This window comes from Xylocopa sonorina, chromosome 13, assembly GCF_050948175.1.
Source record: "Xylocopa sonorina isolate GNS202 chromosome 13, iyXylSono1_principal, whole genome shotgun sequence".
In the NCBI taxonomy this organism is placed as follows: domain Eukaryota; kingdom Metazoa; phylum Arthropoda; class Insecta; order Hymenoptera; family Apidae; genus Xylocopa; species Xylocopa sonorina.
The window spans coordinates 6884246-6912140 of NC_135205.1; the positions used below are offsets into that span (position 1 = coordinate 6884246).

General features: G+C 44.0%; 1 protein-coding gene across 6 annotated transcripts in view; it reads right to left on the bottom strand.

Annotated features, from left to right (window-relative positions):
* Mp (collagen XV/XVIII-type protein multiplexin) overlaps positions 1–27895 on the bottom strand; it is a 197303-nt gene that overhangs the window by 30577 nt on the left and 138831 nt on the right. For 5 of the 6 annotated variants that reach the window (XM_076906045.1, XM_076906041.1, XM_076906042.1 and 2 more), the window contains exon 5: positions 8696–8767. The exons of the other annotated variant lie outside the window; for it this stretch is intronic. In XM_076906045.1, the coding sequence (XP_076762160.1) occupies positions 8696–8767 (72 nt within the window). The remainder of the gene's footprint in view (positions 1–8695; positions 8768–27895) is intronic. 6 annotated transcript variants of the gene reach the window in all.

The window sequence follows — 27895 nt, forward strand, 5'->3', positions numbered from 1 at the left end:
CGAGCACGCCACGCATATCTCGTGGACAATACCGCAATCTCGTCGAGATCTCGTTCGTTTGTTCCTGTTTCCCTCGTTCGTCTCTGGCCATTCACCGAACCGCTCGATTTTCACGCCTTCGCCGCGAGATATCGATCGATCCAGTCTTAACGATCTCCGCCCTAAACGTTTCGAGCTGTTGGCCACCCCTTGTTTCTTCTCCTACCGCGCCAATTATTCAGTAGGTTCGTGCATTTCACTTATAATTATTGGCACGAATTTTCCTGAACACCTCTTCTCATTGTAATCGAAGATCTACTCTTCCACACGTGAAACGAGTTGCCCTCTTCTTGTCAATCCGAGGTATTTCGGGCAGTGAACCGTCTAAAATTTTTATTCATCCAGCAGAGTATTATGCAGCGTGAGTCTAAATTACTTTTAAATAATTAACTCCGAGGGATATTTTTTCCCAACGAACACGTCTGGTCGAATCCGTTGGGGCAACGGCTCCGGTTTTTCTACACCTTTTCCAGCGAGTCCCGTAATAGCATCGCGGCGAAATAAAATTTCCTAGATCCTCGGTCGACGTTATTCATATTCGGGCGTGTGTAGGTCCGGAACGACCGCCAGACGAAAGAGGGAACCAGCCAGGGCCATGATTTTCCTCGTATCTTATTTTTCCACGATTTTTCTACGATCGAACGAAATTTTTAGTCGCAGGGGAAAGATAATGCGAATTTGTGTGTTGCGCACCTCCCCTTTCGCGGGTTTCTATCGGGTGGTACGAATCGAAGAGAGAAGAGACTTATCAAACGAGGAGATGTAAACTCTCGTGCGGAATGAAGTAGCGGTATTCAATTTGTTTCTCGAAATTTCAATTATTTTGCAGGATGTAGTTTTTGAAAGCGAGTACAGACACGTGTTGGCGGAAAAATCACAGCAGAAGCAAGTACAGGTTCTAGAATTGAATTTTTATTCAACGCTTGACCTGCACGCAGTATTTTCCCGTTCGGCGAGATGCGTGGAATTTAATAAATCAGACTTTTTTCCTGTCGGACGTATTATTTTGTCACAGAGAAATCTATAGGATATCAAACGTGGATTTGTCCATTTTGGCCGAGTCAGCGCGTTGAACGATTTGATGGACGCCAAAAGCAAAAAACCATTTTTTCAATTGGACTTCGAAACACCGTCTATCCTGAAATAATACATTTTTCCCGATCGCCTTTGGTGGTTTAATAATTTCATCGCTCAGCCTGGCAAGTGGAACCGCACACATTGATCCTCGTGTTTTCACGAGGAAATAAAATTTATAATTTTGGCAAAGAGCAGTGCATACTTGACGAGTGAAATACGAGGCCAAAAATATATTTATCGACCGATCAATTATTTTTCATATTTTACTATTTGTGAGACGAACATTTTTATCGATAACGCGATATTCAGAACGCCGTTCCTTTTTGGAGCTGAAATTTTCAAATATTATGTAAAAATATTTTGGAGATACGAAATTATTTAACTAATACGAGATTGGTAATTTAATAACATACACTAGATATGTAATTTTCAGAACTGTACTTCGAACAGAACTTCATCGTATATAATACTTACTCATTCTATCGAATATTTTAAAGAAATATTTCTGCACGCTTCAATTATGTATCGATACTTTATATCGTCCCATTATTTTTCAAGGAATATTCAGCTTTTCGAAAATTTTGTGTCTGGCCACTGTCAGCCTCGAATTACATGCTGGTAACTTTGAAAGTGGAGGGATCGGAGGGAAAGAGTTCCGCGTCTTAAAATGTCTCGTGAAAATTTATACCAACTTCATATAATTCCATATTTCAGCAACATTCTATCGAGGCACGGTAATAAAAAAGTACGACTATGTTTTATTCGTGGGAGTAAGAATAAAAGTCAGATATATGAAACACTATTACCGTCGTTGTCTACGATCCATTGCGATCTTAATTTATTTACCATCCCCATGAGTTCTTTATCACTTTCAGAGGTTTTCCTATTCAAAAAGCTTCGAAGATAAATATAAAAATGAATAATATCGGGAGAATTTGGTAATGGTAAATGACGACGATAACTATAATAGACAGAAGATTATTCCACGTTTAAATAGAATGTCGGCAATCTAGAGTGACGTTATTGCATACGAAGCTTCGTTTCCGAAGAAATTCGATTTATTTGCTTAAATAAATATATCGGATGCTCTCGATATTGATTCATTTAGAAACGAATTCTCTGCTCCTTTTACGATATATAACCCCCTGTCGATTGTGCGTCTCGCGTTATATTCATTTGCTAGTCAGCCAAGTGCATCTCTCGAATTTCGAAGCTCGATTTTATCGACAGCGTCTCGAACGGAAAAAAAACGTTATTTTACACGTTCATCTTACTTCATCGTGTAGATTCGACCGCTTTCCGATCGTGCCGTCGGGCCGAAACTGCGCTCTATGCAAATAGTTGGAGCTCTGCGAACGCGCAAAAAGTTGTTCATCCATCTAATCGTTTGGACGTCTCGCGTCAGGGGCGAAAGTTGCGAAATACATTCGGCGAGCGTCAGAGACGCGACGATTCGGGACGCATTTGAATCGCGTCAAGTTTTAACGCGAATTAAGCGGGAGAGAGGAGCAGCAACATTGGCCACTCTTCGGGCGACAGGAGTTCCGGCAAACAAAAAAAGAATTTGATTTATACCGCTGGTCGTCTGGTACTCCCAGCGCAGTTTCCGTCGAGCACGAACTGCAAGTGCATTTATACTCTCGTGTCTCGTGTCGTCAAAAGACTTCCGAGGCTCCCCGGGTATAAGAACTCGACCACAATCACTCTTCCGTCTCTCTCCTGTGGCCTCCTTTTTTTCTTTCATTCTTTTCGCCCCATCTTCCTCTCCGTTTCATCTTTCCTGCCCCTTGCCCCCTTTTACCCCTCGTTTTTCACCTCGTTTTACACGCTCACCCCTTCCCTCTTGTCTTAACTTATTTGATCTCCCCACTTTCATTCGTCCGCGGTGCTTTTTCCGCTTCAGACGGCCTCCCCCTCACCCAGTCGCGTTATGCAGAGCGATGTCGAAGAGGCTGGATGATGAAAGGGGAAAAACTCGTGAACCGCCACTGTCGAGAAGAGAAGAGACGAAGCTGGAAAGAGGTGCGCGCACCGCGACTTTTCGCTTTTCCCTCGATCGCGGATTAGATCCATCTACGATCGGTCGGCGGAAGCGATTTTCGAACGGTTATCGACTCGAAGAAATTTCATCGAAAGTTTACCACTTTGAACCTGCCGATCGATCGCGCAGTTGGAAATGCGAAATAGCAGTCTCGTGGAAATTTGATTGAAACTGCTTTCGCGATTGCATTGTCGCTCGCGTCTAATCCGCGACCGTGTTCGCGATGGATACTACTTTCGGTAGAAACCGATGGATCAAGTTGCCGGGTATGTGTTCTACCGTGGATCTTTCGACGAAAAAACGAATGAGTTACAGCAGGGAAAGCGTGACGCTAACGCGGACTGGATAAGGTGCGTTATCTCACTCGATGGCGTTCGAATGAATATGAATGGATAGGTGATCCAGAGCGTTGAATTTGCACCAGGGGTGTAACAGAGGAAGTGGCTGAACGTTTGGAAAAAGTGTCAGGCATTTTCCACGGTTCGGATCGAGGGCGAAAATCTTCTTGTTTCTCGTCCCACGCTATTCATTTGAACGTCCCAATCTAATAAAACGATCTCCGTTAATCGTTCGAAATCTAAAACATTTTTTGAATCGCGTTGGTTGCCAAAAATCATAGTTTCACGGTCCGCGCGATAATATTTTTGAAATATTTTTCCTAGCGCAAACACGGTGATACGATACAACGAAATGTTGGCGTACAACTGTTCGCTGAATAAGGACGTTCCTCGTGATCGGGCATAGCAACATTGCCTTAAAAAGGGCTGATGGACCATCAGGGAAACGATTGTGTATCATTCCAATTTTCATCGTTCACGTTTGCTCGCGGGCTTGATTATTCGCAGCCCGATTATCGAGATTTTCCAACGTTTTAACGAGACCCCCGCTTCGAGTGCTATTCGAAAAAAAAAGTAGTTTAAGTGCCAATATGTGCTCCCGATTTTATATGTATCGATTACACGATTCGTTTCGCGTCAAATTACGATTTCGCTGCATTTTTCGCCGTGACCATCGAATTCCCAAATCTTTCATCGAATTATTTCTATCGAAACAGGGGGGAAAAAATAGATTGTCGGATCTAAAAGTTCCCGTAAACTCGAGACGCTAACATCGAAAAATCTATGTACACGCGAACCATAAGATATATACCGGAGGTAACATCTAAATCCCTCGACATAACTCTGCGTTCCATCCAAAGGGTTAAGCGAAGCTCCGCACAGTTCCATTGAAGCATACCGAAGTCTTGAGAATTCAATTTCTGCTTTAATTCGTTCGAGCTCCATTCGAACGGTGTTTTCGCTTAATTTGAATGCGTTCACGGAGATGCTTCGTCGTCGGTACGGTATTCGGTAGATATTTCGCTTGGTAGCAACCTTAAATACGCGTTGCACGGCAGGACATAAATACCGAAAACTCAGGATCGAGCCTGGAATTTGACAATTACAGTCCCATTGCTATCCTCCGAATTTATTTCGTCTTGATTTTATTAGAAAAATAGTATCGTTTATCGGTTACGGGTTAGCGTCGATCCTCCTTAACGATCACGCGTCACGATCGCCCCTATGCATATAGTCGGCAGAGGCTCTTTACGTAATCGAGAGCCAAGCTGAGTAAACTTTAGGGCGGATCGCATGATTAACGGCCCGTTCCAAAGGCTATGGTACTTGCAGTTTAGACGTCGAATCATAAGTCATAATTTGAGCTACATCGAGGCCCGTAATTAGCGAAGAGTTCGTTCGGCGAGTTAACACGGAAACGCGGTCGGGGAACTTTGAATTATTGTATTCTAAATCAACGTTCCGTTACAATCTTCAGTGACGGACAAACGTGATTCGACTAGGGTTCCCGGTTCATAAACCAGCTGCTAACGTTTATTAATTAAACACGTAGCCAGGAAAATATAGGAAAAGTTATTCGAGCGATGAATTCGCTAATAACGATAAGGATGAATGGAAACCACCTATTTTAATTCTACTCCGAAGGGATTAATTCGTTGGTAAACAAGGAGTAACCACATTTTGTAATTTCACGTTCTCTTTTCACGTCACGTTTTTCAAACTTTCCATCCCAGAGTGCTCGTTTCTTTTCGCGCGCGGTACGTCAATCTCTTTCGTTTACCGTTCGACTCCCGCGGGGATCGCCGGGTACACAACGTAGTGAAATCGTTTAATGGAAACCGAATTACTGGAATTAAACTAGAAACAACTCTTTGCACTCCCTTTAGGGAGCATTTCGCCAAGAATAATGTATATATATTTCCCGGGGTTTTCAATAGAAAAGCGTCGATCGGCCAGCGAAATTTATCTCCTCTTCTACCCTTTCCTATCTCATTTCTGAACAACCGAGCAAAAACTTTTAATCTCGACCACTTTTCCCCGTCCCTCTCGCCCTCGCTCGGCGAGCATCCCTTTCGTGTCATCTTTCCGAACGTTCTTTTCCACTCGCTGTCCCATCCCTTTGACAGCTTTGATACCGTCGAGCCTCGCATTAATGAAGCGATCTTGATTTTAGTTGCAATTAGCGTTTCATTAGGCACAATACGTTGCAAGTTCAACCTTTTTCATTCCTCTCTCATATATGTCTTTGACACTTTTGCGCGCGACGATTTTTATATTTACCGTACATCGAATGCTTTGAAAAACTTGCGTTCTCCCAGCAATAAACGCTTTACGGTCTCTCAGCTCGCGACGTAAAAATCTTACTTACATTGAAACAATTGGGATATAAAATAACTGAATGCTTCAATTTTTATACGGAACGAGGACGCGAACGGATCGTTGCTATTTCCGTTTTATGTACGTTACGTTCAATTTCGACGTATATTTTATCTCCACTTTGTAAGTAATGGATGAAGCATTTCGAAGTAACTTTCGATCGATCCCGCAAACGGAATTTATGTTCGTCATAGGTCGCGATTGTTCACGTGTTACGCGTTACGTGAATAAAGAAAGAAGTAGAATGGTTCGCACAATACACGGACTTTATGCCGTGTAATTTCACCCTAAAGCACGGGGGCTGATTCGTATTTATGCAGATGCAGTAATCAATAATCGTGCGACCGTACAATGGAAACGAGCGAAGGCTTAATGAGCCTACAAAAATACGCGTCGCACTTAATTTTGTTTTCGCAAAAAGTACCAGCTCGAACTGTCAGCGTTGGAAACGTTTCAAGATCGTGGACGATTGGGCTTGTTTAATAAAAATGGGAAATGATCGTCCAGTTTGTTGGTTGTTAAATTGGCAAAAACGGAAATGGAATCGTTCGTTTTCGGGTAAATTCGATTAAGCAGTGACAACAGGCTATTTCATTTTATCGGCAATTTCCTGTCGCGTTCGATGCAACAGCCCTGTTCGCAAATCACGGTGTCGCGTTCGAGCTGTCGTTATTACTTCTTATCAAGCGGATGCGTTAATGTAAACGCGGGCAACCGTGAAAACTGATGGCCACCGAACGCCCCGGACCGAGTATAAATTCAGAATGACGTTAATTTTACCGTCTGATGCCGAAACGCGGTTATTTCGTGACGTTATAATACGCTGTAACGAGACCGTCTGAATCAATTACGCCGCGCAGACGTGTCACTTCCTCTTCCTGTTTTTAATCTGATTACCAACCTTCGTATTTCCATAATTTCGATCTTTTATTCTATTCTTCGACGGAGATTTACGGAAATTCTAACGAAATAGTACTTTGACAGTTCTTCGTACTGTTTGTTGAGGTAAAAGGGCAACAGGAACTTTTTGTACGTCCACCTAATATTTCATGACACGCGAGCCGCTTCTCTATGAAATTGTCCCAGTTCTAATAGAAACGGAATTATCCGCGCGATACAGTCCCCGTAGTCCCAATAGCTCGAGCCGAAATTAATTACGATTGAAACGAGGTCGCGTCGCGCCTACCTCTCGTCATATCTTGATTGAAGATTTCCAGATCGCGTGCCATCGACGTTGACAAATTAAATAAATCGGTCGGCTGGCACCGCGTAAAGTGTCACTCGCACGCGTCTTTGTTTCGTGACCTGTTCCTTTTTTTCGTTGCGCTCTGTTGCGCTGCCTTTTTTATTTGCGAACAAATTATCCTGACTAGCCTCGGAATACGGGGCGCGACGTTTGTTTCGCGTTTTGTCTTTCGTTTCGATCGTGATCCCCTGTCAAGATTCACCGCCGGTGCTCGCTCGTTGATCGAGCCCGCTCGAGTGGAATTATTGCGAAAATTTGATGTCACCGTGATAGGCAGGATCGAGAGCGATTAGCCGAGAGTTTTGTAGATTAACGAAATAGATGTCGACGTTGAAACGACCGTTCGAAATTAAATCGATTATTTCATTTACGCAATTGTCGTGTTTTACCCTGTGCGATAACTTACTTCTTTAGGATCGCGCCCCATAATTTAAGATACCTACGCTATCGATCGCGATCTATGCTAAAAAGGCTCGAACGATCGGGTTTGTTCAAGCGTTTATCGAGAATCGAAACGGGGGTGATCAAGGCGATCGTTCCGATCGGGGTGAACCCGTTTCGCCTCTGTCCCACCTGTGCACACGCACACCGATAGCGACATTATTCCTGGAGAACGGTCGTTGCTCGTGCCGCTTCATAAATCGCTCGATTTATCGTCGCTGACTCACCCAGATCAAGTCGCGGTGCATCGTTGCCTCTTGGGGCTATTCCTCTGGGCCCAGCCGACCCACGGCGGGGAATTCGACGATTCCCTCGAAATTTTCACGATTTCCACTATCCCCGTTATCCTCTACCCTTTCTCCCTTCTTTTTTTTTTTCTTTCTTTTCCTCCACCTTTTTTTCCCCGAGAAATAATTATTTCGCGAACAGCACTCGTTACCAACAAATTGTACGCTGCGGATAGGAGAGAGAAAATAGTATATCGCGAATGATTTTTCGAATCAAATTAAACATTTCCGGTGTTTCCTCTCCTGTGATAATTGCGTTTGGATAGAAGCCGCGTACCATTAAAACAAGAGTCTTTTACACGTACTAATTTGAACGTGTTTAATTATAAAGTTGAATATTTTTAGAAAAGTACATCGCGCATAATTGTCAGAGTTTTATAACCAACGTTTTCTACTTTTTCGTTTTACCTCCTTTCTGGTAATAATTATTTTAATGAAGATCAGGAATTATCACGTTGAATTACAAATTCGTAGTTAGATAGTTTGACGTGCAGAAAAAGAGCGAATACGTAATAGTATCGAAACACCGAACGATCGTAAAACGAAAGATCAAATTTCTCGTGAAACGTAATTTCATGCACAATTGATCATTTTCTTTTTCTTCGCTACGCAATCAGTCGAGTAGTCGTGTCGTCGCGAGAACATCGTCTCCGATGGCTGTGGCGTGGTTCAAAGGATTAATTGGTTCGAAGATGGATGAAAAAGAAAAACAGATTAGTATCGATGCGTATCGTAGGTCGGAAAATAATTAGGAGAAAACAAACTTGAACTGCAACTAACAACACTACTATGCATATATACCTTTAAAGAAACCCTTAGAAGTGATATTTAAAACTGGATGTATACTCACGTTGAAGTCGGTCGTGCATTTTACCAAATCCGCCGGATGTCCGTTATGGAGCTTCATGGTTTGCAGTAGACCCTTTAAATAAACAATCAGGAAGTAGTAGACGATTGCACGGTACACATAATTCGTCATCTTTCTTCTCGAGTCTCGTTTGCTCTTCGTTCTCCTCGTTGTTCACGACGACGCAATGGTCACAGTTTACAGAAACTTCACTTTACAAAACGAATACCACCCTTTGTTTAAAAAGAGAAGAACAGAAAAATGGAAACAGGAAACGCGACAAGTTCCAGCGATTACGATCGCAGGAACTGATTTAGATTATTTATCGAGTACACGGTTCGTATTACGTTCGCAACATAGTTGACGCTTACATATGCGCATTAATTAATAAATGTCAGTTCTCGCGACAGGGTGTGCTGTAGGTCATTTATTCGGAAACGAGAAAGAAATGGTAATACATATTAAGAGTATTTCGCGCGAGAAGTCGGACGGTTCTAAATTTTCACTTATTTCCACCGATGTCACGGTGTTTTCGTCGATTTTAATGTAAACCGATCGCTTGGCCATGCATCAAAAGGAATATCGCGGAAGCCTGAGCGACAACGGAATCCACTTCCCCTCGCGAGATAATACCCTTATCAATCGTTTCAATTCAATCCGAGGAGGCTATTTATCAATGAACGGAACGGGGTAATCGCGAGAAAATACACAACATTTTCGCGATAACGAATTCGGTTGGCGTGATTCGGATCCATCGCCGGAATAAATTTCGGGCCGGGTGTTTCGCGATTTATTTCGCAACAAATCTGGATTATGCGTTACAAGCGCGCAGCTCGCGAACGGGCTGACGCGACGTTCACATCAGAGTGCAGCCTCTACACGGATCTGCAAATATTTTTCTCCCCGATAAACCAGCTCTTTCTAGTGTCGAATGAAGGTTCCGATTGATCGATGCGTAGGATACGTCGTTGCTCTTAAAAACAAACGTACCTCGTATCGTCACGGTTTTGTTTAGAACAGAGATCAAAATTTCTGTTCGATATCTTCTCTTCGCAAAGGCGTACATTCGCCTCGGATCCGCAGCCTTCGCCGTTAAATTACTAAATACGCAAGGAAGTAGCGCGAATCGAACACTGAACGAGCATTCGAGTTTTAAATCATGCGTAACTAAAACGCGTAAATTAACAGCGGTTTTTCTACGTCCAACAAACATGTGGGGAAAATCGTACGTTCGCGTGTCGAAAATAATCGCGGAACGTTCATTATCGCGTGTGAAACGTATGAAAGGGTGTCACTTCGAATAGAGGTTTCCACGCGTACGTCGTGTAATCCGCACGGTTCGCGATCAGAGTCTCACTGGGACGCGATCATCCATTTTTTTTTTTATTTTTTACTATAATTAACCAGCAGCTCGGTGGTTCGACCAACCGTTCGGCTGGAAAATTTCCACGAATATCTTTCCGTGTATCACGCGGAGGCAAGCTGCTTTCCGTCTTTATTTCCTCTCTTTTTCTGGCTTAAAAATTTGATTGAAAGTTTCGTATTGATTCGAACGCGCGGTTCTTTTCACGATATAAAACCGATCGAGTATACCCGCGTTCGAATAATTCCCATCGGATGAATTTGTGGAACGACTGCGCCCAGTGCGCCGTTGATTCCAGGATACACAGGATTATAGGATATTTTCGTTGGATTTAGCAAAGGGGAGAGTTGATCGTTGACTGTTCGTCGCGTCCAGTGAGAATACTTAACTCTCTGAGCAATCGCACGTTTCGCATATTCTTAAGCCGATAGAGGAGAACGATCCCATTCGGGGACGAACGCGATTCTGTAAAAAAAAAATATCGCTGTATAAATCCGGGCGTAAACCCGGCGTTTCCAGTTATCGGGTAAAAAATGGAGAATAAAAAGTTCCTCCGAACAGGAACAAAACTCTAATCAAAACTTTCTCCTAAACCATTCTCAGAATCCCTTCTCCATAACGTACAGTCTAACAACCGCGACAAACTCCCTCGAATTGTTACGGGATCACGTCCCGCGATACGAAACGACGACAAAGGAGGGATGGAAAAAAAAGAGGAGAACAAAGTTGCACGATTTATCCGCGGTCGACAAACGAATCCAGCATTTTATCTGCGGAAAAAGAAACCGGCACGGTCGAACAACGCATCGATCATTGGGGAAACGTTCGCGGGATCGATCGATCTTCCTAAATGGGCCGTGGTAAATGCGCGCGCGTTACGACGCATTTTTACACCCTCCGCTTGGTAGCTACGAGGCTCTTTTTTCCCCGAATTCGCGGGGCAACGCGATGCTCCGTGGATTTTTCCGGCCGGAAAAATCCTCGGCTACCCCATCGAGCCACCGCCGCGCGGGTTCGCACCGGCGAAAAAGTCGTTCTCGCGGTTTTCCCACCGATTAAAGTGGCCGCAAGACAGAGTGCGTTGCGCGCGTTTAACGCGGCTTAAACTCGCGATCGCCCGCGTTTCCCGCCAAATTTAATGCCGGACTTAAGAGATTAGCCGACTCGGTAATTTTTATAGCACGGACGCCGTTGGCTGTTAACCCGCCCGGCCGGCAATTAATTCCCACCGAAATCAATTTTTTTTTTTTTATGTGTACGCGCATGTGTTACCTTCCATAGTGTTTTGCAACGATTGTGAAACATGGTCGCTTATTATGTGCTTTTATCGAACACGATAATGGTGAAATGAGGGTGTTTCGAAGAGGAATTTTTGAAGATTTTCGGGTGAAAGTATCGAAAGTGGATGATTACAGTCTCGAGTGGCGCGATCGGGTGTGTTTAGACGTCCGATTGACGATGGAGATAAAAATTGACAGTGGTAGGCGCCTGTTAAATTCGTGAATGTAACATTTTGCCAGACGTTCATCAACGGTAATGGGCGCGGTTTCAATTTTCTTAATAAGCAATATCGTTTGCTGTAACTTACGAGATCAATCAATTGGCGAAATTGCATTGTTATTGCAACGATTTGATTTCGAGCATGACATCGATTGCCCGCTTAATGTTCTACAGTTTGGCTACAATTCAACTCGCTCCTTGTTCGCGGATTGACTAATCGATACCAATACGTTCGATACGATCGCCGAACGAGCTAAATTATTACAAGTCCAACCTGCAGCTGCAACTAAACGGCGCTTGCATAATTTTACCGGAATGATCGACGTGCTCTTCGTCGAGGACGAGTTTCGCGTTCGATGATGCGGTATTACGCGATATTGAAATTGACCATAACTTTGCGTGTCTCGAAGATGGTGTCTACACGCGAGTCGACTACGGATCGAAATAAAATCTTTAAGCGCACATTCCTCTCTGTCCACGTGACTATTGTCACATCGATTGAATTTCACGATTTCCAATCGAAGACTGTCCATTATAGTACCATGAAATTGTCAATACCGTATCTAACTGTAATTTAATCAATCGGTCGCAATATCTCTGCAACTTCATAAAAGTGTAAATCGAACGAGGGAGCAGTTAAACATGATTGGATAACGACACCAACCAATTCGTTCCTCGCACCGAACAATCACGTTCGTGTTACGCATCGAGCGAAATATCCATTACACAATTAAACCAGTCGCTAAAAACTGAAACCAAATACAGTAGGTTTTCCTGCATTCGAACATACCGCTATCCGAACCGATAACAGCTTCTACCTCCGAGGGAACCTAACGCGCAATTTCACGAACCGAAAGTAGGGATAGAGTAGGGATAGAGCAATCGTCCTGAAAGTGAGATAAATAAGACAGAAAAGTAAAAGCTTGTTGAGTCGAACATTTCCAGCGTATCGAAAATGTCACTGAAAATCGACGTCCTCACCGAAGAAAGAAGACTATTTCCACGGTACTCTCGGTGGGCACTCGCGGCGTCAATTACGATCGATTCTCGAAGGAGCGTCGTCGGTGGAAAACCGCGAGGCAAAAGTTTCGACGGCCGACTTAATCGGATGGAAAACGAGCACTTCCGGCCGCGTCCGGTCCGATCGTTTCGTTCGAGATGAACGCGGATGACTGTCCTGCCATGGCAGACACCATGGGATCCACCCGCGAAGAATAAGAGAGGGGAGAAGTGGTTCTCGCGTCCGGGCCCTGAAGCTCGTTTTACGCTCCACGATTTTCGTACACGCAGCTTCGAAGAGTATCAACAAATAGCACGTGCCATTAACGGATCGAGTAGCTCCGCAAGTTCGACCGTCTGACCGTGTGGAGCTCGACGAATTATTTAATGAATCCCGTTAACGAACGTTCCACGAACTTACCGCGCTCCACGATCTCTCTAACGAACGATACCTTTATTTATTCGTCAATTCGAAATGTCTATGGAATCCGATACGCCAACGAATACAAAAAAAAAAAGAAAAATTGTCTCTATCGGCGCTATAAATTTCACTTTTAAATAAAGGTTCTTTATATTTCGTTTCCTAGTTTCGATCGAATGCCGATAGCAGGCCATTTTCACCCAACCATGTATTCAGTAGCATTAAATCACGAGTGACCCGTGTATCAATTAAAGATTAATGATACTGCTCGCGTTCCATCCTATCATTTTGCTATAACCAATTCGTTTTATCGCTCTATCGCTTAACAGTTCGAAAGGTAAAAAAAAAAAAAAGAAAAAAAAAATCCAGCCAACCCCACAATCCGCTCCGCCCACCATTTATTTAAGCCCCTGCTTATTCATTGGATACGGGAGGTCTCATAGCCGATGTTTATTCTTAACTGGAATCGGACTTTCTCTTGGACAAAGAATATGCAAACTTGCTATTGATTTTGAATTTAATTTACTTGTTTCGCTCGTTCTCTGTTAGATTTAATTTGCATTTAAATCGAGAATAACAGCGCGCGTTTATGCGGTGAGTTTTTCGAAATAAATCACTCTCGCTTATGGTCGAAGAATAAACAAACGTTAATACGTTATTTATGTACCTTTGTCCCTATTATTTTTAATCTAATCTGTTTTAGTTCTTCTTCGCGATATAATCTCTATACGCGAATATATTGAAATAGTGCAAAGTCCGTGCTTGATATGCGAACTTGTATAAAAAAGTTGCTAGATTTAATAATAACGCGTTACCATTTGTTAAACAGATTTTAACCCGATGATATTGATCGAATATACATATTGTATTACATAAAACGTACCAATTTGTACTCTGTCAAAGTTAATTATTGACCCAATTTATTCAGAATTAAATATTTAAATTTGCTGCCGCGTATAATTAACCGTACGACATTATTTGGTGGAATATTTACGAGAAAAAAATCGAATAAACAGTTGACCATTAGCAAACCAGAATTTCAACAATGATTTAAGCGATCATTTTGAAATAGGTATTATTTCCCTCTTCGAGACCGACTTTTATAAATACGTGCATCTAAAGTAACACCGCGTGCACATAAATGCATCGTTATACCTGCTTATCATTATTTTCGAGGGTGTTTTATTTCAATAAGAATACATTACGGTTCAGATAGGTGATTTAATGGAACGTTACGTGGCGATATCGATTCTGTACGTGTAGAATTTAACGATATTCTACGATTTTGTAAGCGTAGCCGATGCAGGCAAACATTATCAACGCGAAAGAACGAGGAAACGAATGAAATATCGTCCTCCTAACTGTCTTCACGGTAATTTGCTACGACGATTCAACCCTTCTCGGTGGTAATTACTTGCCCGTTGCACGAGCTCCTCGGCGTATCGCGATGCGGTCGTGGACAGCCTCTTAAAGTCGAGTCGCGATTATTTCATCCCGACAAAGAGCCCGCGAAGAATGGCAAGACGTCTGGCAAATTTTAATCCCCAAGGGCTGCTCTGGCACTCGGGCGCGGGAGCTGGAGCTTAATTTTCCGGATTTATTAGAGCGCGATAAGAAATCGAGTTAACGCTTTTCTAAGCGGCTCGCGGGGATCCGAGCCGATTAAATATTTGGTAGAGCTTCCACCGGTCCGCCTTCTGCGTCCCGTTCGTCACCGTTTTATATATAGAGAACGGCAGACGTCCACTTGAAAGATGAACACGCGCGCGTTACCGGCGAGTGGATGCCATCGACGCGTCTGGGAAATTTCAATGGTGTCCCCTCTTCCGTTCGATCGAACGCGGATTTTCCCCGTACCGTATCGCCGATTCGCCGCTAATCGCAAATGTATAATTCGCAAGTAAACGAAACCGCGGCTTCAAATGGATTCCCATCCTGCTGGCCGTGTTCGAGCGCAAACAATGCCCGGCCATTTTCAGTTCTGATCGTAGCTACACGCATACATTCACTTTATACGGCGGCAAAATTCCTGCCCGGCACGCAACTACGATATTCTCTAGCTTTCCCTATATACACGGTTTGCGCGAAACGGTGTCCGCTTAAATCTGGCTCGATTTGCACTTCCTGCGTCGCGCTATCATCGAGACCGAATTCAATTCGCGAATTTTGTTATCGAGCATGCACCGGCTAATTTCGGCCCCGTGAAACGCATTGTAAACGGAACTGCTTCAAAGGGATTTGGGTCGACACACGCATCCATTTACCAGACAGCGTCACTTGCATTTTTCACGACGAATCGCACGACGAGTCGCGCGATGGATCGAGCTAAACAAGTGGACCGCGTCTTCGTTTAGAAGTTTTGCCTGCGTAACGCGTTCTGATGAAATTTTTACACCCTTCCGTCCTTTTTTTCTCTCTCCTTCCCTTTTGTACGCAGAATTAAGTATTTTAATAATAAACACCGCGGACTCATTTGGCATATTTAATAAGCGGAATTCGTTAGAGAGGAACCTACTGCATTACGCGTAATAAGGTGATAATAAAGGGGTGTATTTTAAAAGTAATTAACGTCGGGAAATGAAATTACGTTGGAGAAGTTGTTTCGTCTCTGGGCTAATAAGATGTTACCCGTTGCGTACTCGTTTATTTTTAACGAAATTATGCTCTGAAATCGGCCTGCGACCTATCTCTTAAAATAACAACCGATGCGGTCTCCGACTGAATTTTCAACAATCTATTCGCTCGAAACCATTTAAAGGAAGAAAATCGTGGACTTACCACGTAGAATCAAGTGGCAGATTAAACAATTTTTCCTCTCCTCCCATTTTCTACGGGTCGAAGAAAGAGAAAACCGGCTATTTAACCACGTTACTATTTCCAAGCGGTTAAGCACCGTTCAGTCCGGGCATTTCGAACAGATTGATTTTAAACGTTAACCTGATTCATTTCGAAAACGGCGTAACAAGTCGTTCGTGAAATTTAACAAATCCCGTTCGCCGGGATCGGTTTAACGTCGGGAATAAAATCGCCCTTTAAATTCGATGTTGCCGGTGTCATCGATTAATTCGTTTATATATCGACGCGCCTGTCGAAGCACAAGGGAATGAACGAGATTTAATTGCTATGCGGGGTCGAGTAAATTTTCACGATTAAAAGTGTGCCACCGTGTAATCGTGACACGTAGCTTCAATTTGTTTTTCGCGTCTCCCTTTCGACCATCTGATCACGCGATCGTGACCGGCAATTATTAGTCGGCTCGTGGAGTGGGCTGATTAATTGTATAAACAATTTGTCGTGCCCGTTTTTGTTCCCTCTGATGTAATTCGGCGTCGATTTACCGAACATTTATCTTCTTTTTCCCTTTTATTCTTAACTTGAGCGTGGTGTGTTTCGTCCCGAACGTTTACGCAATGTTTCACGCACCATTTTGTTTCTGGACGTATACGCTGTATCGCTTAACTTTGAAATAAAGTTAGCGTAATTTTAGATTAAATAATAAACCGTGTCTGCGAAATGTTTAAATACATTTTTGACCAAAGGTTGAAAAGATGGTGCGATCGTTTATCGTGACGTAATTCTATCGTGTTCTTTGGGGTTAAAAAAGCATGGAACTATCCGATCAAAGCTCTTCTTTTTTCGTATCAGCCATCTGTTTTCTATCCTCTTAGAAATTTTCATCTTTCCCCTATTAATCGTTCGAATAGTAATTGAAACTTCCACCAAATTTTCAGCCATATATTTCCGGCTCGAACGTATGCGACGCCAATTTTCTTTAAAGAGTAGAAAAAATGAAACGAAGTAATTTTTCAATTTCATCCACGTGCTTTTACTGGAGAATAAAATGTAACGATCGTACCTGGAGAACGGTAATATTTCGCCAAATATTCCAGCTGACGGGCATAAAGAAGAGAGAAGAAAAAAGAAGAAGAACACCCGATTCCGTGCCGCATTCGTACGCCACATCGTACACGCGATATATTAACTCTCGTCTCCGGCGTTTTACGAAAAGTTTTCCACGAGTCCTCGGGCTGTTCGCCACTCGTCGCGAAACACCCTGTATGCGTGCTCGAAAAAAAAATAGTTGTTTCTCGGAGAGCGTCGCGACGCCGGAAACAAAGCAACAGGCTCGGCTATCTTAACCCGGTTCCGAGCGAGCAACGTGGAGCGGACAAAAGCAAGCAGCTCGGCCGACGAGGGTCGCCTCGCGGGTTTATACACGCGAGGGAAGTAGTATTGTCCAGCGATGAGCAGACGCGGTCTTCGGTGGCTGCGTTTGACAAGGGAGCAGAGAGCGGAGCGCGGATTATTATTGGTCAGGAACGCATAATAAGCTCCGGCAGGGTTATTTCGCGCGGCGTAAAGGGGTAAGGGCACGCATCGTCCGGTCAACCGGGGATAACAATCTCGATCGGATCGGATCGATCGCTCGCGCGGTGAAAGGGGCCCGGTGAATCCGCGATCGTTCGTACGGAACGCAGGGCACGGACTCGGTGAATGATAGCGGCGGCAAGAAGCGTAGAATAATGGGGGAATCGCATGGTTCGAAGACTCCGAATCGGCGGTCGTTAGTGGTTAGTCCGGAGATGAGTGTTTTCGTGCGTTGCGATTAGAGCGAGGGATTTTACGCGCGTACCAGCGTATCGACGCGAGCCAAGTAACGCGTCTCGTGTTTCGAGAGAAGATCCTTCAAGCCTGACTCGTTTTCCCGCAATTTCATCGGTCTTCCTCTTGATCGATTTCCTGAAATCGCCTTTTCTCTCACCGCTCCGACCATTTGATCTCGCGCGATTCTTTGGTGCGAATTGTATAGCGGTGGACTCCATCAGCGAGATAGCCCCCAGAGAATACGCCGCAAATGAACAGCTCGACCCTGGTCTAGCACTTTTCCATTGACGGTAGTAATTAAACGACGCTTAAAATTAGTGGCTCCCGTAATCGTTGTCAGCCAGTGGATATCGGTATAATTGGGACGGGGGTAATCATAACGTAATTAGAATGCGTTCCGATTTCGCAACCCGCGGCCTCGCGTTGTCCAAAGTCGAAAGAAGTACGGAATCCATGGGAAGGGATTAAATGGCCAGTAAAAGGTTAATGGTCCGTAACGTTTACCAGGTGTTTCGTAGCCTCCGCGATATCGTCTGTTTTTCCTCAACAACTGGATACACAAGACTCGCGCTGGTACCGCGGCGAAAATTCTTGGCCAAATAAAAGCCATTACGTTCGCGGATGATGCGGTAATTCTTCCCTCTCGTAACAAACCCAACCAAAAATTTGCGAAATGCACGCGCACGATCCAGCTATTTTAACGAAGACAAGTCGTAGTTGGACGAGATCGGATCGAACGTTGGACGTTGCTACCGTGGAATCGTCAATCGTTGATGTCCGAACGTATCCACGAACAGATGAAATTGATTGTAAATCTTTTAAGGCGAAAGAAAGAAGTAAAAACGAAGCTGCTCGCCGAAGAAGCAGAATAAAAAGTCCCACCGTCTCGAGAATCGTTACAAGCTTCGTACGTTCAACTATTTTACCTTACTGCTTCTGCACTTTGTTCCGCCATGAGAATTATCGCCGAGCGAGCAGCGCTGTTCTCATTTCCACCCGTTTCTGCCCCCGACGAAGCGGCTCTTCCTCTCGTAACGTGTAACGAGGGAAAGACTGGTATGGCTGGAGGCATTGTTGTCGATTGATAATTAGCGGGGAGCTCGTCTTTGGGAAAATTTACAATTAAAGTCTTTATAATGGGCGAACAGGCCGGGGTGAACGCGAGCTCGCAAGTCTCTGATTAAAGGTTGCTCTCCTATTTTTCCCTCCGCGTACGTCGAGTGTGCTTATTTCTTTCAGCATCGAACGGGAGAGAGGAAATGCTGCGATCGACAGCGTTCGCCGACAGTTTCACTGTTGGCTTTCTAGATTGGAAAGATTTAAATATTCACGCGCGTCTCAGCCTCGATTCTCAACGAGATCGCTCCGTTATACCGCTAGAACGCTGTGTCGATCTGCGAATCGATAACCACTGTTGACGATTAACGAGTACGTAATCGATAAAACTATTTTAATTTGTCAGGCGATCGCGCTTTTGTCACGTTACCGATTCTCTACATTTTCCGCTCTCCCGCAGCGTTTCTCGCGCATGTAACCCCTTTGGACAGGTTCCATTTGAAAAGTAACGAATGTCACAACTGCCGAAGGAACGTTGTCTATCACTTGCAATCACAGAGAACAGAAACGCCGATATTTCAATGGTTTCGAGCGATTTTCAGGATAAATTCGGATCATGTGGTATCGAGGGTGTTCACGTATTACCCCTGTTTCATATTTTTTCTACCGAATTTCCTCTTTCAATCGGACCATTAGACACGAGAAGAACCGTTGCGACGTCTCGATATCTTCCTTGTAAGAACTAAAGCGTTCAAAAAATGTCACGTAATGCCCTCGGTTTCAGCGTCCCATTATTCTTTCCCGCGACTCTCGACAAAGTACCCGTCCACAGTCAACTCGTAATAAGAAGCGGCAGAACAATTCTTCCCGGCGAAATTCCTCGCGCATCTTACCAGGGTTACTCCCTTTGAACGCACACGGTGGATCAGTGCCATTAAAAATTTTACGCGCAATTTCATCCCCCGGCCCTCTATTCTCCCGGCCGGGAGTTAGTTGCCTTTGCGAGCTCGCGATCCGTATCTATCGGATTTTCAGCAGACTTCCAATTCGAAGAACGGCGACCGAGGAACAATACCGGATGTGCCGCGCTACTGGTTGCGGAACAATTGATCGCGCGGAGGTAAAGAGACGTATCGAGCTTTCGACAAGAACGTGGAACGTTAATTCGTCCGCAGTCAATTCGATGGCGTGACATTCTTCCCGATACAATCGGACGTTTTATTTTTACCTTCCCAGGCGGGTCGTGCGATTCGCGAGATTCGATGCCGCGCGGCGAGCACAGTCGCTGAAAAGTAATTCCGTCGACATTTCTTTTTTGCTTTTTTTCTCCCCGATCATTCGCGAACCGGTCCTGTGAAACACGGAAAATTAGATTAAATACCGAAATAAATTACCCGCTGTGCACGATAATGGATGCTTGTATAATTAAGCGGGCACGGGCTCATTAAAAGCAATATAATGGCTAATATCGCTGATAGCGGAGCATAATTGGTGTAATTATTTGTCTTAATTATTTGAAAAGCTGATTAAATTCGATTATGATTGGTCGAGTTCGCGTCGCGTATTCCGACTCTTCTTGTCTAGCAGTGACCCATAGGGTAGGTCGCGTTCCATTTCGGGCGTGGCGTCGATCGCGAACAATTCGAAACGATTTCGCAGCTCGTCTGAATCGTTTAGGAAGAGTCGGCTTCCTGATCGCGATTCGGATTGAAAACAGCGGGAACCAGAGCGCAACTGCAGCTAAAGTTACCGCAGGACGAGATCGAACTGTGTCAATCCCAGCGTGGTTCACGCCGGCTGATCAGTTAACAATTCCATTACACAAGCTAAACGCGCTTTCTCGCAACGGATCTTCCAGGCAAACCCCTCGGCGGATGCTCGATTCACATCCGACGAACTTCCTGAAATCCCTCAGGAACAATGCTCGGTATCTGGCGGCGCGTCCGCGGAACTATTGTTCGCGATCGGTAGAAAAGCGCGCGGCAGAGGAGAAAGAGAAGAAAGAGGACGGGAACAGGGGGGGCTCGGTCGAGCTGTATCGCGCGCGTGGAAACGGCTCTAATTAACTGGAGCAGCCGGGTACGGGGCCGGCACAAAAGCCGAAACGAGGAGAAAACGTGGAAACTGTTCGAACCTCGATTCGTTTCGTCTATCGAAAAGGGCCGAGATAAAGACGAGCCTTTAGTGCGGCTTAGGTCTTCTTCTCTGCCCGCGTCGAATCGCTCGTGTGACGCTTTTCATTCGGCCCGGGTCTCTATCCGCGTTTCTTTTTTTTTCCCCAGCCTCTTCTCTTTCATCGACCAACTGGATCAGGGCTGTTCTTTTATTTTCCCCGTTTCCTCGGCTTCCTTCGATGTATTCCCGGTTATGTGTGCTCCTAATGAACCGCGCGAGCGGATCGATAAGATCACGCGGTACGGAGGAGCGAAGAGTCGTTCGCTCCACATTATTTTATCAAACGCAACGCTGCTTTGCTAAACGAGCGGGCAAATGTGTTCGATTCGGGGTAAAGCTGATTTCGAGCGATTATGTTCGAGGTAAGTTTAGCAGGGTTTGATTACTGTGTCAGAGGTATGTGGAATGGGCGCGTGCGAGAGGAACGCGCGATTCAATCGGCTCGTGCCTGCACTCGCGCTCGCTTAAAGGGGCGATTTTGCTAATCCTCGTAGTCTCTTCGATTGTACATCGAGATTGGCGGATCTTCGTTCTTCGAGACTGTGCCTTCCACTTTTTACTCGAATCGAGTCGACGGTCTTTTGACATTGGTGGACACGCAACGCGCGTACCACCGCGTGGGAACTGACAAGTAGGCCACGGCATTTCAATTGTCGTTCGTGTTTCCCAACGTTTCCGTGCGTTTTACGCGATGCGCATTCGAGCTTTATACCCCGCGAACTAATTAACGAGGGAATTTGAAACAGAGCTGCATCACCCGGCCCGCTCTCCACTTTATTCCCGAGTATGATGCGTTCTATAAATTTCCGCGTATCTTTTTATTAGCGGTCGCTCGCTGCCCGGGTATCCTAGATACGTGTCGTAGATATATCGGGTAAATACAACAGTTGGAATTCATAATAGTAGGGGATTGAATAAATCCGTGGGATATGCAAATTTCGGCTGAGAGGCGTCGATATTTCCCTCGATAAAAATATTTATTTTTACACCGATTTACATACACGTCCTATTTGAGATTTTCGTGATACTTTGTGCACGGAGATACCCGGATGATTTGCATTCGTTTCTAGATGGATCGCGGTAACGATGGCTGATGTAATATCTGATTTCCCATGACTACACTGGCTACCGGGGGGAATATATTGCTACCGCATAGGTAAACATTCGAGTCTACTCGTTCTGCTAACAACAGTGCAAATTCAGCTTGAAAAGCATCCGTTACACGTGTACAAAACCGCGAGTGCAAATAGATTCTGTTTAAGCCACTCTGCGCATTTCGCCAGAAAACGAATCGTGGATTGCGTTCGAGGGAGAAGACGGGACATTCGCCGGCTGGCAGGCACTCTTATTCGCGGATAAACCGATCGATGATCGTTACCTTGGGAATTGCGACGGAAATGTTTTACCCCGTTTCCGTTCTACGTCACGGGGAGCTAACGTACGATCGAATAATTCGAAAAATTTATCACGAGCCACTCCTGGCTCGAAATAACCGCGGCGTTGAAATTAAAATTCAAGAATCCTTTTCTATTCGAATAAATGTTACCGCGTTTAATCATATTACCGTCAAAATGAATTCTTCCCACGGACACATTCAATTCTCCCTACAAATCGTCGTGCAATTAATCCTCCGGAAAGCTACGAACATTTTACAAAGCTGTTCTCTCCCAACCGCTGCTCAACCTTTAATCCGTTCCATCTCGAGTTAAACATATATCAATGCGAATGGAATAAAAAGCCGTAACAAACAACTCCAATTAAATTCAGCGCAATTTTATTATGTTATTAAGTGACGCAAATAATTCAAAGCGGAAGGGTTGATATCGCGATCAAATATCGCCTGAACCCCATATTTGCGCGGCAATATTATCGCGTTAATTATTCGTACGGTACACAATTGCGTTAACGTGTTCGCAATTTTGGACGTATCTATTCGCTCCGTATAATTTTTTTACGCTGTAACAATTCTACGATCAGAGGCTACCAGCGAAAAAAATGGCGATATACGAGAGGAAAGCTCATTAAAATTATCGTTGGTTCCATTTTTATCGAAGATTCCTATCAATTTTTCTTACAATAGAGTAGCAAAACTCTTTTGCGAGACGCTTTAATATTTCTAAAGTGTCACTTGGTAGGTTCAATTTGTAAAAAATGGATAAAAAATGATGTACACTACTGCAATAGAGTGCAAAGAGCATAAATTTACAATAAAAATATGAAAATTAACAAATCATGAACTGCCATAGCATGAAAATTGATTTTGCTAACTAGGGACCTTCAGGAGAGTGGGAGGTTGACGGTAGTGGGAGTGGGTGTATAAAAGCAATGCGAGCCTGTCAAGGGTCTTTTGGCCGTCTGGACGCCGAGGCGAGAAGGTCAAGGTGAAGATGAGATTGGTCGCTTCTGGTGGCTACCTGTGGACGAGCCAAGGGTAGTGGACACTTGTGGACACTGGTGGACACTGGTGGACATTGATGGCCACTGATAGCCACTGATGGTCATTGATGGTCATTGATGGCCACTGATGGCCACTGATGGACACTGATGGCCACTGATGGACACTGATGGACACTGATGAACACTGGTGGACACTGATGAACACTGGTGGACACTGGTGGACACTGATGAACACTGGTGGATACTGGTGGATACTGGTGGATACTGGTGGATACTGGTGGATACTGGTGGATACTGGTGGACACTGATGAACATTGATGAACACTGATGAATATTGGTGGATACTGGTGGATACTGGTGGACACTGGTGGATACTGGTGGACACTGATGGGTACTGGTGGACACTGGTGGGCACTGGTGGTGGAGCCAAAGGTAGTGGACCCTGGTGGACGATAGTGGACATTGACTTTTACCTGCTGATTGGTAAGTGAACAAAGAATGGGTCCCTGCGTAGTCACCTCCACGGGGTGGGCCTGGGTCCTTGGTAACGTTTTCGAGAGATTGCGCTCTCGGAAACGATATCATGCTAAGGACTACGCGCGTAGTTTTAAGTACAAATGTAAATTCGATGCTAGAACTACCAGAACATTTAATTTTCCATCAGCTAAAATATTCTTTTCACTTTTTATTTTCTATTCTTTGCTTTCCCTCTCGGATATTTTTATTACTTTCTCGCACAACTCATTCTATTTTGTTTGCATCAAATTAATACACTTTTATTGCGAGTAGTTCTAGCGTTGAATTAGCTTTAAACTTTGTACTGAATTGTAAATTGTGTAGTTAGTTAACCTAGAGTTTAAGTTAAGTTAAGATTAGGTTCTCGCCGTTGGATCGCCGATGGAGCGCCGATGGAGCGCCGTTGGATCGCCGCTGGATCGCCGAGGGATTTTAATTTTTTTATATTTCTATATTTTTGTACATTATATATGTATGTATTTTTGTATATTATATATGTATATATGTATGTAATACCCCTATTCCCTTCTTCTCCTTTGTAATAAAATTGTAAAGGAATACATTTTCTTATCTGAAGTGAGAGAGCCACTTCTATAACCCGTTACCGCCACTTTATCAAAAGAGAACACATAATTCTCTTATAAATCGGTTCGCGTTTAGTCAGTACTGATGAACATGCGTTATATACTCCCTTGAGCATTCTAGTTTTATGTTACGTGAAATCGCTTCACGCAGTCCTTTTCTTTTTCTTTTTCTTTGTTCGCTCGAAATTCCGTGTTCCATCGCCACGCAGTGAAACAGATGGGACTCAATCAAACTGATGTGGTTTTCGGTGCCCATCGAGGTTTCGCAGCCCTGTTCGATTGGTACGCCCGTTGGGTACTCGAGCAGGGTATAGGCTTAGCACAGTGGACGCGCTCATCGTGGGTTCGTTCCGAGTAGCTCCTACCCCGTGTCGCTGGGGTCTTCGGACCTGCTGTAAGACGGCTTGGGGCGGTCTGCGAAGTTCGTTCCCGTCGGTGGGCAATGCGTCCTAATGCTAAGCCTCGCTGAGATCTCGATGGTACCCGCATTCACCATTGGGGAGAGCGTGGTTCCGACTGTTTCAACGTAAGACGTGGCATAACTTGTTCGCGATTCGCGTCGGGTACGCTTCGCCTAGTGACTAGTGCCGAAGCATCGGGTTAGAATGCTCTCGCGAGAATCTGACGCAAGTTCATTGGTACTTTGTTCGTTCCGGTCGCGTCGCGAATTTTATCTCAATTTTTCCTTTAACTTAGTTTCTTTTCTTAACTTTAATTTAACTTTTGTAGTATCTATTTCGTGTTAGAATAAAATAATAGAATATCGTATCGTATAATCTTTTGCAAGGCACATTAATCCTTCTAAAGTGCCAGTAGAGTCACTTTAAAAATTTCACTTCTGGTAAGATAATGGCATTCCTCGTCATCCCTTTCGTTAAGTCAAGTCCATACTGCAATCTCTAAAATCTATGTAAAGAGAATGTATTATGGATTCCGCGTTTAAATAATTAAAGTAGAGTCAGTCCTCGGTACCTTCTGTACCGAGAACGCCTGGATGTAATGGAGGGTGGATGGGACTAGGGAAATAGGGATGGGTCCTTGCGTAGTCACCTCCACGGGGTGGACCTGGGCCCTTGGTAACGTTTTCGAGAGATTGCGCTCTCGAAAACGATATCATGCTAAGGACTACGCGCGTAGATTTAAGTACAGATGTAAATTCGACGCTAGAACTATCAGAACATTTAATTCTCCATCAACTACAGTTTTATTTTCACTTTTTATTTTCTATTCTTTGCTTTCCCTTTCGGATATTTTTACTTTCTCGCAGAAGTCATTCTATTTTGTTTGTATGAAATTAAAATACTTTTATTGCGGGTAGTTCTAGCGTTGAGTTAGCTTTAAACTTTGTATTGGATTGTAAATTGTATTGTTGGTTAATCTGGAGTCTAAGTTGAGTTAGGTTTAGGTTCTCGCCGTTGGATCGCCGATGGAGCGCCGATGGAGCGCCGATGGATCGCCGCTGGATCGCCGAGGGATTTTAATCTTTTTATATTTCTATATTTTTGTATATTATATATGTATGTATTTTTGTATATTATATATGTATGTATTTTTGTATATTATATATGTATGTAATACCCCTATTCCCTTCTTCACCTTTATAATAAAATTGTAAAGAAATACATTTTCTTATCGGAAGTGAGAACTAAATAAAAAGAATTTTTATTTTCATTCATAATTTTTTCTCAATTTTTACCAAGTTTCGAATCATTGAACAGTTCAGTAGAGTTTAGTATATTGTACCGTATTCCCTTTTGTGAAACACTTTAATTTTTCTAAAGTGTTTGTAGAGTCAGTCTAGAATTTTCACTTTGGGTAAGATAATGGCATTTCTCGTCATCCCTTTCGTTAAGTCCATACTGCAATCTCTAAAATCTATGTAAAGAGAATGTATTGTGGATTCCGCGTTTAAATAATTAAAGTAGAGTCAGTCCTCGGTACCTTCTGTACCGAGAACACCTGGATGTAATGGAGGGTGGATGGGACTAGGGAAATAGGGATGGGTCCCTGCGTAGTCACCTCCACGGGGTGGACCTGGGCCCTTGGTAGCGTTTTCGACAGACCGGTCTCTCGAAAACGGTATCAAGCTAAGGACTACGTACCTAGGCTTAAGTGAAACTATAGACTTAACAGTAGTCGAGTCCTTTGCGATTCACTCTCAAGTTTTTAAGTTCTTTTTGGAACTTAAAACTTACTGCATATGCCGTAATTATAGAATAATTATGTGGCAAAATTCGATCTCCATTTAATTTTTAACAAACGAACGATAATTTGTACGGTTGTCTTTCAATATTGTTGAATCAATCGCGAGCAGAGTGACACGCGTAAATTCGGGTTTATCCGCGGATGCAAAACCGTCAGGAGACCCGGCCGGAAGTTATCGCCGATTTTGTAGCCCGCGACTTCGTCTCGTTACAAATGACCGCAATTCTCCGCACTCGAGATGCCCGGCCGATATCGACTGATTTATCCATTTTCTGCACACCTTTTGCTCCCATTTTCGGCCGCGATTCGAGGAAGATGCCACGGTTCCATCCGCGTGAAAAACCGTCGCTCTCTCAGCCCGGGGAATAAATGTTGCCGGCCGTTTTGTAGCATTCGGGGATTACGGGGCGTGTTCCATTCAGCTTTTTATTCTTGCGAGCGTGCATCGTCGCTCGGACGAAAAATTCGCGGCCACCTAACTTTCCTACCGTTCCGTTGCGTTTTACTTTTTCCCCTGGAATTAGTCTTTTTACTTTCCAGCCCCCCTCAAACGTTCTGCTCTTTTTTGTCCCCCGTCGTAATATCGTTACACTCTGGAATTACGTAGCTCATAATCGTCCTCCTCGGTTAAAATGCAACAACTACCGAATTAATGATCGCCGTGCATCTATTAAACTCCGTGAAATAATGCATTTTACATTTACCCGATTCTAACGATGCTCGTTCCTTCCTTTTTTTCGTAAATACCCCGCAGCACTTTTTGTTTGTCTTACACGAATCGTTTAAGTCCCAAGTATATATATATATAGCATCGTAGACCAATAAACTTTAAACGAATTGTTCAGTTTATAACTTGCCCCGTTTCGCAGGAGATACCGTTTTATAACTTAAGCGACTTCGCCACATTCTACCCTTTCTTTATTGTACCTCCAGTAAAGTAAACCCGCCGTAACGTTATGGGTTGCGTGATTTCGTTTCTTTCCTTACCAATTCGCTATCAAACGAACAGCAGTTTCAAACGTGGAAACTTTATTTCCCGTTATTTTTGGTGCTCTTCAACTCATCGTGAAAGGTTATTCAATCGAGAGCGCCGGCAAGGAGGCTTAACAATTATCGAGAGACGCTGAAGCGTTTCAGGAGCCATTATAATAGCACTCTTCTCGATTTTGATAACATTTGCATTGAACTCGACGTGTAAAATTTCTACTGGAGCCTTGATACACGTGAATTAGATTCGCCATCGGAAATAACCAGGTTACCGTCGCTGAATTCGAGAGCGTTACAACATCGAAACAAGGGGATGTCGATGTCGTACATTAACAGCGACGCAAAGTACCGACTCGATGCGAAACCGCAAATAAATATTCCCGGGAACGTTAACA